The sequence below is a fragment of the Amborella trichopoda genome, chromosome 3 (assembly GCF_054954075.1).
Source record: "Amborella trichopoda isolate Santa Cruz 75 chromosome 3, AtrichopodaSantaCruz75HAP2 v2.0, whole genome shotgun sequence".
NCBI lineage: Eukaryota > Viridiplantae > Streptophyta > Magnoliopsida > Amborellales > Amborellaceae > Amborella > Amborella trichopoda.
The window spans coordinates 14,335,465-14,355,382 of NC_142338.1; the positions used below are offsets into that span (position 1 = coordinate 14,335,465).

Below are 19,918 nucleotides of genomic sequence, written 5' to 3' on the forward strand. Positions count from 1 at the left end.
TTGCTTAGTTATTTGAATTTTCAGTAACATTATTTGTACTAAAGTTGTTATTTTGTTTTTCATTCCTGGATTGTGTCTATTCTACTTGGTAGTAAAAGTTAAGAACCTAGGTTGTATTTAGGGTTTTTATTCTTGTTTACAGCAGTATATTGTGGCCTTACTAAGTGGAATTCAGATTCATTAATAAAAGAAAATGAGAACTTTTTTTATTTTACTCCTTTGAATTCCACATGACCACTTCCTTCATAGAATGATGGGTCTCTACTCTCTCTCCTTCTCTCTCTCTAACTTTCCCCTTTCAATATATATATATATATAGGAAAATGATCCTGTGAGCCAGTGGGCTCACAAAAAAAAATGAGCCCAACAATCTGGGTCGATCTGCCGATCACGGATGCCTGGTAGTATTTGAATTTTAATTTTTTTCTACAAATCCAAATCACTTGAAATTTTAGGTGCGTGTTCTTCTCATCAAGCCGCACTTAATAAAAATATATAAAAAATAATCTGCAAAAACCAAATTGACCAAAATACCCGCAAAACTTTATGGGGGTATTTTGGTCAGTTTTTTTTCATGTAAAATATTTTTTTGATATTTCTCAAAGATTCACCAATTTTTGATGAACACACACCTAAAATTTCAAGTGATTTGGATCTGTAGAAAAAAATTAAAATTCAAACATTAACGGGCATCCGTGACCGTCAGATCGGCCCAGATTCAATCTGGGCCGTTGGGCTCATTTTTACTTGTGAGCCCACTGGCTCACAGGATCATTTTCCATATATATATATATTTGATAAAAGTTAACATTTGTATTGCTATAAAGAGTTGGAGTACATATTGGTTGAAATCCGAGAGTCCCCATTAGACGGGGCTCTCAATATAAAATAGGTCAGTCGCCTCTATACAAAAATGGGCTTATAGATTTACCCGATTACAATAGATTTACAATGAGATTACAAAAAATGGGCTTATAAGTTTACCCCTTTACAAAGAGATCTACTACTGCGTGTACCCTCTGTGGTCCTAAGCAAAAAGAAGATGGACCGGGTTTGGTCTTCAACTTGGGCCCTAGCCCCGTCCTTTGCCAGGAGATCGGCTAACTCGTTTGACATCCTCGAGGTATGCATCCATAAGATGACCATATCCCTCTAGATGTATGCGATCTCATAAAAAATCGAAGCGAGATACCATAGAGGAGTGGATCTCCCATTTGCCCATGATATAATATTGCGCGCGTCTCCCTCCACTATAAGGTATCGCCCCCAAGAGTGATTGAAGCTTTTGATGCCCAATAGAAGGGCCATTGCTTCGGCATACTAAGAATCTTGAAAGCCAAGATACTTGGAGTAGGTAAACAAGATTGTGCAATGGTGGTCTCTGAAGACACCTCCCGCACCTGCATGACCGGGGTTCTCTAGAGAGCAACCATCAAAGTTAAGCGTTATAACTCCTTTTAGGGGTGGTTGTCAGTTGTGAGATTTTTGCGCCTTCCGTGGACAGTGGTGCGGGATGTTTTGACAAGGATTTTTGCGCGCATTGGCTTAGGAAAGTATTTGCTGAGAACCTCGAAAGAATTCGCTGGTTGGATGCCCAGAAAGTTACTAGGGATGTAACCTTGTGGAATAGTGCTGGACCTTGGGTAGTAAGGCTTGGAATATCCTGGAATTTCTCTCTTTCCAGATAACCCAAACGATGGCTGCCACAACAGCCTTCCATAGGATTCGTCCAGGCATCGGCTAGTGAGAAGCAGGGTCGGAAGATAAAAGATCCTTGATTGTCAGAGGCGTAACCCATTGGACCCCGAAAAGTTGCAACATTTGACCCAAGAGATCATGGGCCATGTTACAATGAATGAAGAGGTGAGGATTCGATTCTTCCTCGCACAAACACATGACACATCTGTCGGGAATAGGAATCCCTTTCTTTTGAAGCTGATCAAGAGCTCTTTGGGACCTTGCTATCCAGTTGAATGTTTGCACTTTAGGAGGTGCTATTGTGGACCAAACCTTGGATAGTACAGAAGTGGGATTGAGAGGGAAAATGGGAGGTTGGATAAGTCTTTTGTAGGATGAAGCCACCGAGAAAATACTTGAGGGTGCAAGAGACCATACCAACAAGTCCCTCCCTTGTGTTGAAATGAAAGAATTATGCATTGCTGCCGAAAGAGATATGAACTAATGCCCCGCCCAGTGGACTTTTTCTCTCTTTTGGGTGCCTCAGCTGTGAGTTGCCTGCCTTGGCAGCTGCCTCAGCATTTTTGAACATTGATACTTAAAATATGAAGGCTCTTTGAAATTAAATCAAAATCAACGGGGGCCATACATAATATTAGCTAATTGCCATGAGTAATAGCCCTCTCTACATGCCCACTTAATAGCATTAAACTAATTAGGGATGTGTAATCTCATGGCTTCAGCCCTCTATGAGTAATGCGGATCCAATGAATGGGATCTACACTAGCCAGTAGCTACCTTAAAGATCTGCTGATCCAAAAACATTAGAAATACTAGTTGCTTGGAACGGGAGTGCCGGCATGAGTGACGGTTCAACACATGCAAGCAGCGCCCTTGGTCAGGAGTGCATTCAATACAATTGTTTAATTAACAAGTAAAAATATTTGTTAAATTGTTTATTACAAATTAAGATCTTCTAATAATCCCACAAAATATAATAGACTAGGCACACAAAAATGGGCATAAAAAATACTAATTAATTAATTTTTATTTAATTTATAAATAATATTTTTTATTCCTTTGAGGTGTAGCTTGTGTAACAGTAATCCCACAAAACACAATTAAAAAATGCTATGATGAGGCACATCGGGATAACCATTAACAACACAAGTGAGCTACGTTTTTATTAATGAAGATATGCTTTATTTAGATTTTCACACTTTAAAACATCCAAAGCATAACAATGTCTGTTGTTTACGTTTTTACACTTTAAAAATCCCAGCATGAGAGAAAGCGTGATCATAGCTAAGATCCAAATGAACCCTCTTTTTGGTTTCTTGTTGCGCCATCGAGTGGGTAGGATTGGCTATAAAACGAGGGGATCAAGATCTCACAGAGATCTAGTCTGGGGGCATTGGAGCAAGATTTGAGAGAGTGATTGATACCTAGGTTGGGAGATGATTGAAACTGATGCAAAAGGAGTCTGGGAAATTAAATCCAACCTTCTTTGATCTTAAACAAGCAAAATTTCAACAATACTGGAGGGGAAAATATAGCTGTAAATCAAGCCATGGAGAAAAAGAAGCTATCTTTCTTCATTCATAAACAAACTCGCTGTAAAAATATTCAAGTCTCTCTTTAAGGAGAAAGTTCCACCTTAAATAAAAGCCAAAAAGAAATAATAAGAAAACTCCAAAAAAACACTCTTTCTCTCTCCCACACCAATCTCTCTCTCTCCACCACGTATATCTCTCTCTCCCCCACGTTAATCTCTTCCTCTCTCCCCCACGTTAATCTCATCCTCTCTCTCCCCCACAATTTTCTCTCTCTAGCTCATCTCCTTTTAATGTAAATCTCTCTCCATCAAATCTTTCCTTAGATCTTCACTCCCATGAAAATTTCTCATAAAATCTCTCCTTTAAATATTTAACTCTCCATCCATATCCTACATAAATCTCTCTGATCAAGCAAATCAACTTTTTTCCAAACTTTCCTATTTTCTCTCATAGGTCCTCTTTTTTAGGAAATTTCTCTACCCCTCATGTGATCAACATTCTCCCATCATTCTCTTTCTAATTATTTAACAATCCTACCATAATAGGATCATGGAATCCTACAAACTAGGAAATCCATCCTAAATAAAATAAAAATCCCTTTTTAACCCTTATATGAATATCCCTAAAATTCAGTCCCAACAATAAATAAAAAAATATCTTGGATGCAATTTGTATCATAGTACCCGGGTTGGAAAAAAAACTCGTCTCGAGTGTTTGTTGCAGCATCATCGATTTCCCTTAGGTGATGGTGAAGTCCAACATCCCCTTGCCAATGTTCTTTGTAAGGCATGAGATTGAACACTCTAAATAATAAAGAAATTCTCCATCCACCTGGGCAATTTCGCGACAAACATCTAAACACGTTCAAATATGGGCGCACAAATTATGCTCTTTGACTAATTGTATCGGCCAATTGATTCATTATGAAAGAAACATCTTTCTTCCCACTGGCTTTCTTCTTCTGAGGCTTCTTCTTTGTCTTGAACTCTTGTGATAACCATGCCTTGAGTTGTATGTTATCAATTTTCTTTGAAGGTTGCAACTCCTGTTGTAGATCTGACATGAGCCTCATCTTTTTATTGTATCCCATTCCCACGAGGCAAACATTACTATCAAGACATGCAGCTTTCAAGGTAGTTGACATGGTTTTGCTAAAGCCTGTGTAGCCAACTATCACATCAACCGTCTTAGACTGCTTGTTAAGGGGTGAATTCCCTTGTGTAATTTTTAGAAGAGATTTTCCCTACAATTATAGCATAAAAATCACATGACCATCTTTTGTTTTAGCAATTATTAAGCCGATGTTTTGTGGAGAACAGTAATAGGGAAAAACTGTATGAGTTTTTGGACTCCCTCCTAGAAAGTTATCACCAACATCCTCCTTGCATTCTCCAACCATACAAATGGCATGTGCACAAATATTTTGTAGTTCAGCACCAAAGGCTTCAGGCACACGTCCAATAAATCCTTCCCATTCACATGTCAAAGCAAAAAGTAGATGCTCAAACCCCATATGAAGGTGCCCGAGTTGGCAAGCTTCCTCAAGGGAAATATTAAAGACATCAAGATAAAATTTCAAAACATGCTTGGCACATGGAGTAGATGTTATCTCTGCATCGACAAAACTATTGTTTTTTGCAATAATTTTCTCAATCTCTACTGGGGTACTTCAAATTATTTCCCATGGACATCAAGAATTTGATTGCAAGATTAGTCCCTTTACCTATAGGCCCCGATAGGATTTGTTCAATTTCAACAAAGTTGTCAAAGAGATTGCTCTTCTCTTCTTGTACAAGTATAATAACTTGGTTTGTCTTTTCAATAAGAACTTCAAACAATTTAATAATTTCTTTCATGAACCAAACATCATTACATGATTTCCATAGTCGACGACAGGGCTTCTCTTCCTTGTACGTAACATCAACTCTAATTCTAGTGCATTGACCAAACATCAACATACTCCCACCACAAATTATCATCCCCACATCTCTTGAACATCCCAAATCAACAACATTAGTAAGCAGATGCCACACAAAATGATGTTGTTGGAACCATATTTCAAAGATTTCACACCAATTATGAAATGGTTCTAATAAGCGACCAAACCATCTAAATTTATCATAACCATTCCACACATCTTGGTTAGGCTTTTTCAGAATCGACAGCCAATCACAGCTCACCATGTTCGTACTAACACTCTCATCACCTCTATTAGACAACTCCAATGCACACACATAATTTTGACCACTGGTACCAACATTAACCACATCAACTACAATCTGGATATCAACAATTTTTCTACTATAAGTTGCTGAATGGATAATCAAGCCACACCCTCCTCTTTGGAAGATTTTGGTGGAGTCTCCTCACTTAATGGCAACAAAGATAGTTCATCTCTGACCACTGACAATTTGCTTTGATTAAAGCCAACTATCTTGGTTTTCTCATCCAAACTCAAATCCCATTTTAGTGTAGTCAGGGGTTGCTCTTTCATGTTCACAAGGAGGGAATCTTTTTAAAAATCCAACATTGTCTTCAACAGAAATAATGTTAAAAGTTAACATTTCCTTTTGATCAATACCATGCAGAAATTCTTCATTATCAATATTAGAATCCTCCATACTTTTATCAATAAAAATGCTAGGCATATCCTCAATTATCTCTACTTTTTCAGTAGATTGATCTCTAAATACATCTACTCGTTTCTCATTAGATTTAGGATCCTTTGTGTCGTTCAAAGCATCAACTCTCTAGTGAAAATTTTTGGATTCTCATTGATCAAAAAATCACATACCTTTCTATGTTTACTTATGTGATGCTCAGGTTTTGTTGTAGGGACAGCAACTCCCTGAGTTGGAGGCGTCAGTCTCCTAGCTTGGGATTAAGCTTAACATTAGGTCGTTCCCACTCAGACTCGTGCTCTGATTTACATTATCTATGCTAGACCTCGCACAATATGGATCTAGCACCGTAGATCTCATCTTGTTTGATGTGCGTTGTTGCAATCTTTCTTTTTGCAACAACTTTTCAACCATCTCCATCAAGTTGTCAATTTTCTTGTATATTTGGTTATGCTTGGTATTCCTATGGTTGCGACCTTCACGACCATCCATCGTAGTCACTAACCCTTTTCGAATCATACTCTGATACCAAATGATGCAAAAGGAGTTCAGGAAATTAAATCCGGCATTCTTTCGATCTTAAACAAGCAAAATTTCAACAATATTGGAGGGGAAAATATGGCTGTAAATCAAACCATGGAGAAGAAGAAGCTATCTTTCTTCATTCGTAAACAAACTTTCTATAAAAATATTCAAGTCTCTCTTAAGGGGAAAGTTCCACCTTAAATACAAGCCAAAAAGAAATAATAAGAAAACTCCAAAAAGCTCTCTCTCTCTCTCTCTCTCTCTCTCTCCCCCTCGCCAATCTCTCTTGCTCTCCGCCACGTATATCTCTCTCTCCCCCATGTTAATCTCTTCGTCTCTCTCCCCCACAATTTTCTCTCTCTAGCTTATCTCCTTTTCACTTGAATCTCTCCCCATCAAATCTTTCCTTAGATCTTTACTCCCATGAAAATCTCCCATAAAAATCTCTCTTTTATATCTTTAACTCCCTATCCACATCTACATAAATCTTTATGATCAAGCAAATCAACTTCTTTCCAGACTTTCTTATTTTCTCTCATAGATCATCTTTTGTAGGAAATTTCTCTATCCCATAAGTCTCTTTCTAATTATCTAACAATGCTACCAAAATTGGATCATGGAATCCTACAAGGAAATCCATCCTAAATAAAATAAAAATCCCTTTTATTTTAACCCCTATATGAATATTCCTAAACTTTAGTCTCAACAATAAATAAAAAAAAAAAAAATATATATATATCTTGGATGCAATTTGCATCAGAAGCTATAAAATGTCAATAAATAAGAAAGGATAAAGGGGATCCCTTGACTCAATGGTTGGGAGCTCCTAAAAAGTCCTTTAGGTTATGTAGAGATCTATTTTATCTGGACAATGACATGATGTTCACATCCTGTGCAATTCTGTAAGTGTCAAATGCAGCAATATAAAATCAAGGCAGGATAGAAATGTCTATATGATCATTATTATACAATAAAAATAATAGATTTTTAGTTTAAACATAACAAATGGTTCATATGTATGACACTTATATGTGGGTTGTGCAGTGGTAAAATGCATTAACATGGTGCAAGATGTCTTTTGTTCAAACCAAGCCTTTTTCTCTTTTGCATTTCTAATGCCTCCTGTCTGGAAGTGTTGACACGGTGTCCAAGTGTCAATACATGAAATGGAAGCATGCATGGAGTGTGCAGGTCCCATTGGTGGAAATTTAAACTGAGGATGTGAACTCCCTCTCCATTGCCTGGTCTCTGCAACCATCTTGCCTTCAGTGATAATCGAAGACTCGCAATATGACATGGTTGTGGGCTTTCTTCATGTCGATTTACGTTGATGCTAGGGTGGATCTTCAGCTCATCCTATGGGTCTATTCATTTATGTGTGAGCCACACCACATCATGAAATTTGCGAAACCTTGAAGAACATCTTGTAAAGGAAAATTGAAATGGCGAAGCTCAACCTAAACTCTAGCAGTTGTAGGTTTTATCAGGATCTTATAAGATAACCCCTTACAAGTCTAATGTTTTTTGCTCTTTTGGCTTTCGGGATGGTTTTTCACCTCCTTTCTTTCCACATAATCACCAAGGACACTCACAGTTTCGACTATAGGCTACAGATTTTCCTCATATTCATTTAGGACTTAGGACTGCAATGTGCCACCGTTGAAGATGTTACTGCTGTTTTATCAACCTTTATTCATTCCTCTCTCAGGAAATCTTGATTCTCTGCTTTTAAGGTAGAAAGTGAAAGATCAAATGATCGAGGCTTGTATTTCTTAACCACGCACTCAGGAGAGATGACAACTTATGCTTACCCTTTTCCTCATCTGGATCATTTTTGCAACGGGGATCACACAAATCAGTCTTGCAAGATAACTTATTTGGACTTATAAGGTGTAAAAATGTTGTCATTGTCCAAAATACAATTTTTGGTGCTAGGTTACTTCTTTTGTTACGATGATGCCCTATTATGGTCTATGAATGTCATCAGCTTTTTATGATTGTTCATATTACTGGACACCAGATTGGAATCCATTTTGAGATATTCATACGCACAAATAGGACAATATTTATTCACTACAGATAAAAGTGTTTACAATTGTATTTGCATTTGGCTGCTTATGGAATGGGATATACATTATACTTTCATACAGATGCACGGCATTTATGTACATGTTACACATTTTGTAGTCTGTTGCTTTTGGTCATTATGGTTCCTTGAAAGCTCCTGCTTTTTATTTCCTGCTTCAGGCCACTGTATTCTAGAAGTTAAAAGGATTTAGCGACGTATACGTGTATGTCACTCGATTGTCTAGTGTCCTGAATAAAGTAGATTTCGAATAATATACAAAAATGCAATAGTTCTGAGAGACAGTTGTTTAACATATGAAAAAGCACCTTCAACATATATATATTTGTGCAATTTGTGTCATGGGATAGTAATTATCATACAAAAAAGAACAGCGAATACTTGGTGTAATGATGTTAGTATATACAGCTCCTGGATGTCTCAATGCGATGCTTTGAATGAACCTGCTATATTGCAGTGTATGATGCTTGCAGGCACAGCATGAATTTGACTCGTGTTATCTATTTTCTTTTTTTGGTTTGAGAGAATACTCATGTGTTTCTATTAATTGATAATTGGCTTGGAATAAGCCATGGAATTTATTTAACAAGCTTAGGCTGGCCTTTTACTCAGAAATTTTGTTTGTTGATTTTAATTTCTAGTTTGTTTACTTTGTGTCTACATTTGGGGATTTTTTGTTGTTTTTCTCAACTTAACCATACTTTTCCAGATCAAGTTACTGCAGCAGGAGAGTGAAATGCCCCTAGAAGAGTTACTTGCGATGTATAAAATGGTATGAAGACTTCTGGTTTGCTTAATTTTCCATGTACACTTATATTCTTTTGGTTTCAATTTAAAAATCCAGTGCTCTGTCAGGATACCTGCAAGGATGAAGATGACCTCTCTGCATCTGAATGTGCTTCTACCAGTTCTGAGGAACAAGTTGATCATTCTGGGAATAAGGAAGTAAAAGGGGAAGATTCTGGTCCAGATGAAGATAGAGATGGTCTGACAGTTTTGCCAAGTGACTCCACGGAAATTGAGTCATTTTCCCCATTGAAACATTCTGTAATGCAAAAACTCAAAGGAAAGCTCGAAAACAGAACTGAAGAAGGGCGGGAAAGTGAGAATATAATTGCTGATGCAGCAGCTGCTGCCCGATCAGCACAGCCAACCGGAAACACTTTCTTGACAACAAAAGTGCGTACAAAATTTCCATTTCTTCTCAAGCATCCCCTTCGTGAGTACCAACATATTGGTTTAGATTGGCTTGTGACAATGTACGAGAAGAGACTGAATGGAATTTTGGCTGATGAAATGGGGTTGGGAAAGACAATTATGACTATCTCTCTTTTAGCGCACTTGGCTTGTGAAAAGGGAATATGGGGACCCCATCTCATAGTTGTCCCCACCAGTGTTATGCTCAACTGGGAAACTGAGTTCCTGAAATGGTGCCCTGCCTTTAAGATTCTAACCTACTTTGGAACTGCGAAAGAACGAAAGAATAAACGGCAAGGCTGGTTAAAGCCCAACTCTTTTCATGTGTGCATAACAACTTACAGGCTTGTCATACAGGATGCAAAGGTTTTTAAGCGAAAGAAATGGAAGTATCTGATTCTGGATGAGGCTCACCTTATAAAGAATTGGAAATCCCAGAGGTGGCAAACCCTGTTGAACTTCAATTCTAAGAGAAGAATTCTGTTGACAGGGACGCCTTTGCAAAATGACCTCATGGAGCTATGGTCTTTGATGCATTTCCTGATGCCTCATGTTTTTCAGTCCCATCAGGAATTCAAAGATTGGTTTAGCAATCCAATCTCAGGCATGGTTGAAGGACAAGATAGGGTCAATAAGGAAGTGGTTGATCGTCTCCACAATGTGTTGCGCCCTTTCATTCTGAGGCGGTTGAAACGGGATGTAGAAAAGCAACTTCCCAAGAAGTATGAGCATGTCATATACTGCCGATTGTCAAGAAGGCAGCGCAATTTATATGAGGATTTTATTGCCAGCTCAGAGACACAAGAAACATTGGCTAGTGCGAATTTTTTTGGGATGATTAGTATCATAATGCAACTTCGGAAGGTGTGCAACCATCCCGACCTTTTTGAAGGCCGTCCTATCATAAGCTCATTTGATATGGTTGGTATTTACATGCAACTGAGTTCTTCTGTTTGTACAGTACTATCCTCTGGCCCATTATCTAAAGTAGATCTAATGGGTTTGTCATTTTTATTCACTCATCTTGATTTCAGCATGACTTCTTGGGAAAATGAAGAGTTTGCTGCAATTGCGACCCCTTCGAATGTCATTGTAGAGGTTAACAGCGTTGACAAAATTGGAAAGCTGTCAGGATACTGTGAGCGTAGGAAGAGAACACCTGGGAATAATATTTTTGAGGAAATTCAAAGAGCTCTTATTGAGGAAAGAGTGAAAGAGGCTAGAGAACGGGCAGCATCTTTTGCGTGGTGGCATTCATTGCTGACTCGCAGGAAACCTACGTATGGCACAAATCTAAGGGAGGTTCTTACCATAAAACATCCTGTTCTTGATATTCATCAGCAAAAGATGAAACCCTCAGACTACATGAATTTTTCATCAAAGCTGGGGGATATTATTTTGTTGCCTACTGAACGGCTTAAGCAAGTGTTTCACTTGGTTGAATGTTTTATGTTTGCAATTCCTGCTGCGCGTGCCCCTATGCCTGTTTGTTGGTGCAGTAAGCAGGGATCTCCAGTTGTTCTCCATCCTGCCTTTAAGGAAATCTGCACAGAGGTTTTTGGTCCACTTTTAGCACCAATAAGGCCCGCTATTGTGCGGAGGCAAGTCTATTTTCCTGATAGACGGCTTATACAATTTGATTGTGGTAAGCTACAACAACTTGCAATCCTGTTGAGACGCTTGAAATCTGAAGGTCACAGAGCATTAATATTTACACAGATGACCAAAATGCTTGATATTTTGGAGGCATTCATTAGCCTGTATGGTTACACGTACATGCGCCTAGATGGTTCCACTCAACCTGAGGAGCGACAAACACTGATGCAGAGGTTTAATACAAATCCAAAAATTTTTCTTTTTATTTTATCAACGAGGAGTGGTGGTGTTGGAATCAACTTGGTTGGGGCAGACACGGTCATCTTTTATGACAGTGACTGGAATCCTGCCATGGACAACCAGGCACAAGATAGATGCCATCGAATAGGGCAGACAAGGGAAGTCCATATTTACAGGCTAATAAGTGAGAGTACAATTGAAGAGAATATTTTAAAGAAAGCAAACCAGAAACGTGCTCTTGATGATTTGGTTATTCAGAGTGGTGGTTATAACACAGAATTCTTCAAAAAGCTTGACCCCATGGAGTTATTTTCTGGCCACAGAACTGTTATCGATGAAACTATGCCTAAAGGGGACCCAAATGCTCTCCAAAATTCTAGCAGGGAGGCCCTTTTATCGAATGCAGAAGTGGAGGCTGCTCTGAAACTTGCAGAAGATGAAGCAGACTATATGGCTTTGAAGAAAGTTGAACTGGAAGAGGCAGTGGATAATCAGGAGTTCTTAGAAGAAGCTATGGGTAGGTTAGAAGATGATGAATATGCAAATGACGATGATGGAAAGCCCGATGAGAAAAGAGCTTGTGAAGACAACATTGTTACTGATAGGAAGTATAAGACTAGTGGTGTCAGTGTAGCTGAGTCTATTGAAAATGAAGACAAGGCTCTTATGGTAGCAGGTGAGGAGGATGATCTTGATATGCTGGCTGATGTCAAACAGATGGCAGCAGCGGCAGCTGCAGCAGGACAGGCAAGTTCATCCTTTGAAAATCAGCTACGCCCTATAGACCGATATGCAATGCGGTTCCTGGACCTTTGGGACCCTATAGTAGACAAATCTGCTATAGAATCTCAGGTCAGGTTTGAGGAGACAGAATGGGAATTAGAACGTCTTGAGAAACTCAAGGAGGATCTAGAGGCTGAGATTGATGAAGATGAAGAACCTTTGCAGTATGAAAGTAAGTGCCTTTCAAAATGATTTAACACGATTTTCTATATGAGATTTAGGAAGCAAAAACCTGCTAGCCTTATTTTTCTTTAAGAGCTATTAGTAGAATTCCTAGACAAGGACTCGTACAAGAAAACAAAAACTTGTCTTCTTAGATGCCTTAAAATTTTGGCCGACCTGCTTGTCTCGCTTTCTTTTATGCATTAGCTATCGTTCAAAGCTCCTAGACAAGCTCTATTACAAGTATCCAGAAAGTTGTTTACCTTGATGAGCATTCCATGATTAGAAGTCCTCTTTCTGAATCAGTTAGTTTGTAAAGCACACATTAATATGCTTCCAGTTACAGAATGACATGAATGCATATATTTCTGATGTTAACACTTTTTCTAATGCATGGAGACACAGTTTAAATCAAGGCTTCGGCATACAAGTGCCCGAAAAGGAAACTTGCAAGATTAACTGTAAAACTTGTGCAACATTAACTGTTAAAATTGTGGTGGAAAAGCTTCAACAGTCACTTGATGAACATATGTTGGTCTATATCTTGCTGGCAGGGAAATCCAGTATTTAATCCACTTTGTGGTTCTAAGGCATATTTTGATTGCATCTTCTTGCCTCCCATGTGAGCGTATCATGATTGGTTGATTTTAAATTCATAAATCTTGTAGTGAAGCCGAAGTTTGATGGAACACTTGTAGGAAATTTCAATTTATTCATTGTGTTCGCTGCCCAACCTCAACATTCTCCTCCTCTTCTTGGGTTAGGATGTTTGAAATTGATCTTGATGGGGATGAAATTCAGGTTCTGAAGTTACTGATAATTATCTTTTTGGCTTCTGTGCTGAAGTCTATTTTGTAAAGTTGAATATCAGTAGCTATAGGAAAAATTTGGGTTCAGCAAGGGTATTTAGACGAGGATGACATATTTAAACATGTTTTCCTGTGGCAACATTATGGCGGATTGTGGCAATCATATGTCACTCTTGTATAATGAGGTCAATAGCTTTCATGTCATTCGATAGCGCTAGAGGAAGTGTGAGTTCACATGGGACGTCAAGGTATCTTCGAGGCTTCAAAAATAGTGTTTTAGTGGTTGGTCAAATGTGCAGGAAACTAAGTTTGTGAGTCAATTGGGGCACTGACAGCTTCTGTACTTGGAGAGGCATTCTCTCTGCCTCCTTGCAGTTTGTTGTGGTTGTTAACTTGTGCAGAGGTTTTGCTGTTTGAACTTAAAAAAAAGAAGAAGAGAAAACAAGCTAGCTGGATATATATCCTCTGTTGTCAAATAGAAAACAAGCTAGATTGGAGCTTCTTACGAGCCATCAATAGCTTGATTTATGTGGCCTTGCAAGGCCTTGACACCATCGATGATTGGGAAATTTGTCAAATACAATTGTGGTGATTAACTATTTAATGTTTTGCCCATATGTTTTGAATTAATTTCAAATTACCCATCAAAATATGCATGATTTTGACTTGGAATAGTAGTAAGAGGGTAAAAAATCAAATAGTTGAAATGCAATGTGTATTTTGATAAATTTCCCTTCATGATTTATGATTGTCTACTCTAGTGGGAGTGTAGGACTTGAATGGGAACCAAGTGACTCATTGTGCCTTACTGTTTGGGCCCCAGTATCGGTGTCTGGAAAAGTCACGAAAACCTTGGATCCATTGGGCATGGGCATATGGCATGATTTACGTGTGAGGGATAGAGGTTACCTCTTAGTTGGTGTTGGTAGTAGCCTAGTGGATGTGTTTAGCCAGGGTATGTGATGTGGATGTGGTTATGGTTTTGTGATGTGTTTTTAGCCTTGTGTGGGAAGGCTTGGCCAAGATAAGGGTCTAGACCTCGATACTTGCCAACCACAATATGTGCATATGGTATCCATTTGGGAAGCCACCCTTCTAGTTGATCTACCAGATAGGGAGCATGCACATGTGCTTGAGAGAGGAACCCTACACCCGCAGAATGGTGCTTGTGATACTTGTCCATTGGGGGTGCAAGTCAATCCACTAAATTCTAGAATTCTGCTGTCTATCAATAGGCTTTGATAGACCAAGCATGAGCCCCTACTTAGAGATTGTGGGCTATGGTTTCCTTTAGGTTGGTTTGAACAAATGGTTCAGAATTCTAGAATGAGCCAAAGTAGAGTGTCTTGGTATTGTGCATTTATATCAAACCCCAAGGTACCCAATTTCCCTCCATGATTTTTCCAGTTGCCCAAATTACTTTTTTCCGATAAGGTAAACTTAAAAATGATTTTTAGTATTTTTGGGTTTTTAAAATAATTTTATTTATGGGATTTTTATTGCTGGATAAACTTTTTTCAAAACCCAATTAAGGACAACCCATGTGGAACCTATGGACATTTGGAGCCTAAATGGCCAAAAGGTCCCCACACATGTGCACATAGGACCATATTGGTTCCACGCTCCACATGTGGGTGACGTTGCCATGACATCATCCTAGGGGTCGGGGCAGCGAATTGTTTGGATGGGCTCGTGGGCCATTTTGTGGAAACTGCTAAGAGAATATTAGCACATGTGTGCACATGTGGTAGGCTTCTAGAAGGGACATAGGGTTTGAAATTGTAATCTAAACCCTAGAGCTCATGGGCAATGAAGAGCCCACTTGCATGACACTTGACGTGCTTTCCTTAATTCAAAATTCCAACGTCTATGATCTACACCAACAAAATATTGGTTCAGGGCCTTCTGTGATTAGCACACTTGTCTTTTCAAATCTATGGTACCGATAGTCAGGACACTCCATCTATTGGAGAATAATGTTTAAAGATTCATAAAATTACATAGGAAATCAAAGAATGTAAGGAGTGACACCGGGGAAATGCCTTTATCAATTGGTTGGAATTATTTGATGAAAATGTTGAATTTAGGCATTTTGATGCTCATTTGGATAGATTTAAATATTTAGCTTAGTGGCCATTGTTCTTCATGCCTCTCCTTTAGGGTACTTGGGCAAAGACTATTTAAAAGGAAATCATGATTTTCATTTCAGATGGCTGTCCTTAATAGGTTGATGTGAGAAAGCCAGGTAACCATACCTCCCAAATTAAAAATTGAGATTATATACAGTCACAACAACCTTAGAGATTAGGTATTAAAATAGTGGTTTATTTCCAAGTGAAGAGGAAGGCCTTTTCGAAGTTCTATTAGAGGTTTTTGACTATAAAACAATTGCGTACACATCTAATTTTTGGCAATAGCTTTCATTCTGAGTGCTTCTTTTGTATTCTATTAATGTTGAGCAGCAAATGGATATTTTTTTTTTCGTTTTTCTCTTTTGAAAAGTTGATTTTGTATTTCTGTCATAGAGAAGTTTATATAAGGTTGAGGCCCTAAACAATCAAACTAAGGTGCACCTCAAAAATTAACTAGAAGAATCATCTCGACCTTGAGATACGTGGACGTAAAAAAAAAAAAAGGGACTTCGAGTCTTGGAAGTAGTACATCTTGTAATGCATTATCTAGACCTTCAATTTTCAAGATTTTCACCTGTTCATAGATCTGCTTGATCTACACTATTTTTGAAGCGTTAAATTTTATAACTAGAGATGAAAATAAATTTTCAGGCACCATAATGATTTTTGACACTATTTGAAGGTGCGCCTTACTTTTTGATTGTTTAGGGCTCAGCCTTATACAAACCACACACTGTTATTACTATGAAGAGTATGCGTTGTCCTTCACAATTGGGGTTTAAACATAAGCCTATATACAAATAATTGGTGCCGAAGGCAGCATGTTATACAAAAAAAACCGACAAACAAGGACCAACCAATGCAGGAACTCAAGCTCAAAAAACCCCTGGGGTAATTATGCTGCTAGTATTTCACGATCTAGCTCTTTCCTTCACAAGCAAGTCTGCACTAGAGTTCGCCTTTTGCCACTTAGGTCGAAAGGAGACATTAATTGCCTGTAGAGAGAAAAAATGCTAAAAATATATGCTCCAGGTGCCATGGACAGGTGGTAGCACTTGAGGCCCATTCAATGATGTCTTCGGAGCCCCTCTTTATAACCAAAGAGCTCCCCTAAGTATGATTCTCTTGATATCCTCTATGAGTGCCATTGCTTCAGCCGTGGTTGAGTCCACCAAGCCAATGTAGCCAGAGTAAGAAAGTATAGTTTTGTAATTTTCTCTGAAGAGGCCACCACAACCCGCGGGACCTGGGTTGCCAAGGGAGCAACTGTCGAACTTGAGCTTGATTTGATTGATATCTAGGGGTCTCTATAGGGAGGAGCGAGCGATCATGGTGGCCTGAATTCCAAAGCCGCCTGCCAATTTAGAAAATTAGAGGTCGTCATGCTTTTCCAATTATGATGGTTTTGGGCCCTAAAATCACCATGGGCTTGATTCAGTCACTTAGAGCCATGGCTTTGAGCTGGCTCCCTTAAAAATTGTCATTTCTTTCTGTCCAAAGTGACCAAATGGTTACTGCCAACGAGGCATGCCAAACGAAGATACATGCGCACGGGTAGTGGGGAGAAGAGAAGGCTTGTGGAGTTGCTTTGTTGACTGCGGGAGCACCGATGACCACCAGAAGTTTCTAACAACTAGGCCTTGAGGCTACCCACCACCTCGCAATGTAGGAAGACGTGGTTGTTTGTGTCCTCTGCTGATTTACATATGGGGCAGCAAGCAATTAGGAAGAGGGAATATCTCACTGTAGTTGGTCTGCTGTCAGGTCCTCAAATGGGAAAATTGCTAGATTGTTAGTTGGGGAATCGAGCACATATTCAAGGCAGACCTTCCTGGGCTCAAGAAAGAGGAGGTGAAAGTAGTAGTAGTAGAAGGAAGATTGCTGCAAATTGGTGGAGAGGGAAACAAGGAGGAGGAGAAGAATGAAAAGTGGCACAGGGTAGAGAAAAGTAGGGGCAAGTTTTTGAGAGGATTATGGTTGAAAGTCATAGTGCTAATACCCAAAGCAGTGAACCAAATACCTACTACGAGCCAAGCAGTTAGGAAGAAATGTAAGGAACGAGAATTGTTGAAACTAGCAATAGGGAACGTCATGCTGGTTAGTGCGCCTTATATAATTTGCCTCGCCCAATGATGTGGTAATTTCCAACCATGTCCTTTTGAGCCTACCTTTACCTTTTTTTAGCCTTCCACCTGAACCAAACTCGCACATTCTATCAGGTATTGTATTGGATCTGGATAAAAAATAATGCATACGAGTGCCTCTTTCAAACCCCAGAGGAACGACACAGACTTTGGCAAGGATTTTGTAGGAGCTATTAAGGAGGCAGTAGGTCTTAAGTCTTGTAGATCTTCAGCTCCCCTCCACTTCAGGGGCCAGGGTTAGGAAAGTGGCGTCCATAGCCTTGCAGACACTTCCTCTCTCATGGAACTCATTGAAAACATTAACAATGTCTTGATGAATGAGGTCCCAAAAATTGTTGAGTGAGGCACTGGGAAACCATTAGATGCCAAGGCTTTCACTTGTCTTAGGTCCTTGACGGCTTTGAGGTTCTCCTTTATGAGAAAGGCCTTTTCAACCATTCAGCCTTGTCCTGGGGTGGGAGGAGGAAATAGTGGTCACGCATTCAAGGCCTTAGCAGAGAAGAGCTTTTTGAAAAATTTGACAATAGCCCTTTCCACTTCCATGGGATGGCTATAGGTATGCTGACGAACGGTAATGTGAATTATGGTGTTTTTCCTATTCCTTTGATTTGTTTCATGCGGAAGAATTTAGTATTCCAAGCTCCAAGCGTTAGTCACTTGATTCTGGACCATTGGTACCAGAAGATTTCTTCTTTTCTAAGGGTAATTTGGTAATCAAGCTTGGCTTGGGTTCTTTCTCACAATTCTTCTTGAGAGAGGTCTTTGGATTCAACAACAAAGGGAATTTTTGGTCCCATTTGCAAAAGAAATAGCTCTATGACTTACGAACTAGTTGTGAACCAATTCCAGCCACATTCAACAAAGCCACATTGATGATTGTTTTATCATTAACGAAATGTGATTGTTAATTTTAAATTATGTTGGAAATCCTAATGAAATGCACCAAACTGGATGCTGAGTTAATGGAGCATAGAACCACGTAGGTTGAAATAGCATCTCTGTATACACCCCCATTAGCCAATGCATATCTATCAGCATTTGCAGACCATGGAACATGATGGAAGGAGAAAGGTTGGGATGAAATAATATCTTCAACCTCTATGAATGTCCTCTCGGACAAATGGGATGCATATCCAGCAGTCCATCGGATCACATTAATACTATCACTTTCAAACATAATCATGTATTCCACCTTCATATGCGTAAACCCAAGTTTAACAATGAGGCTTTAGCCTCTATGTAGGTAAAATCATGAAGACTATAGGTATAATGTGAACAATAATGAAATCCTCCCCTCAGAGTCTCTAGAAAGACCCCCAAACCTTTTGGCCTTGGATTTCCCCCTCGAGCTCCCTTTGGAATTTGGCTTCACCACCCCAGCTGAGGAGATTCATGTAGGACTTAGTTTTCAACATTTATGTCAAGCAAATTTGTTAGGTTTATTTATGCAAATTTTATGGGATTCCTTTTCAAGACTTAAAACTCATCTTCTAAACTAAAACATGTAATTCCATAAACACCAAAATTGCTTTAGTTTATCTTTTTCATATTCTTTAAAGCGATAAGTCTAAACCAGCCAATCGACACAAAATATCATTTTCCTTGAATGTGGAGGAAGATTAGCTGTGGTATTAATATATATGAGCAAATACTTCATGCAAACAGGCAGAAAGCCATGAATGCAGCTCTCATCGCCCTATCCCCAAATGAAGGTGACTAGGAACTCAAGGACTTTTGACCAATTAGCCTGATCAACATTTCCTAGAAGATACTTTCCAAAGTGTTGGCTTCTCGATTTAGAGAAGTACACGGTTGGGTCATCTCCCTAAACCACGAAACCTTCACGAAGGATCGCCAAATCCTAGATGGAGCCTTGGTGGCGCACGAGTGTGTCCACTCTACACCTCTCGAAGTTGCCAGGCATAGTCATCATGCGGGATTGAGAAAAGGCCTATGACCATGTGGACTGGACTATTCTTAACGAAACGATGTTTAGGATGGGTTTGGAGATTGATGGAGAAGATGGATCCGCAGCTGTATCTCTAGTCCCTTCTTCTCGATCATCATCAATGGCTCTCCGAAAGGTTTTTTTCCCCTCTTGTAGATGTCTCAGACAAGGAGACCCCCTTTCCCCCTTCTTCTTTGCTATTGTTGGGGAAGTAGATCCATTGAGAGGTTGTACCTCCACAGCCTAACAACTGGTTTCCAAATTGCGAACCAAGGACCGACTATTTCCCACCTGCAACATGCGGATGATAACTTACTATTTTTGGGGCTGACTGCCAACAAATTGATTGATTGCTTCTCTCTCTCAAATGTTTTGAATTGGCCACTAGTTTTAGGGTGAAAATTGGAAAAACTAGAATGATGGGGCCAATGCCCATAACATC

At 39.2% G+C, this 19,918-nt stretch overlaps 1 protein-coding gene across 7 annotated transcripts in view; it reads left to right on the forward strand.

Moving 5' to 3' along the window:
• The window catches only part of PIE1 (SNF2 domain-containing protein / helicase domain-containing protein), a 77,187-nt gene that overhangs the window by 20,857 nt on the left and 36,412 nt on the right, over positions 1–19,918 (forward strand). For 5 of the 7 annotated variants that reach the window (XM_088863576.1, XM_011623780.3, XM_020665199.2 and 2 more), the window contains 2 exons: positions 9,175–9,237; positions 9,321–12,453. In XM_088863576.1, the coding sequence (XP_088719702.1) occupies positions 9,175–9,237; positions 9,321–12,453 (3,196 nt within the window). The remainder of the gene's footprint in view (positions 1–9,174; positions 9,238–9,320; positions 12,454–19,918) is intronic. The other 2 variants (XR_016053128.1, XM_088863577.1) reach the window with 1 other exon arrangement.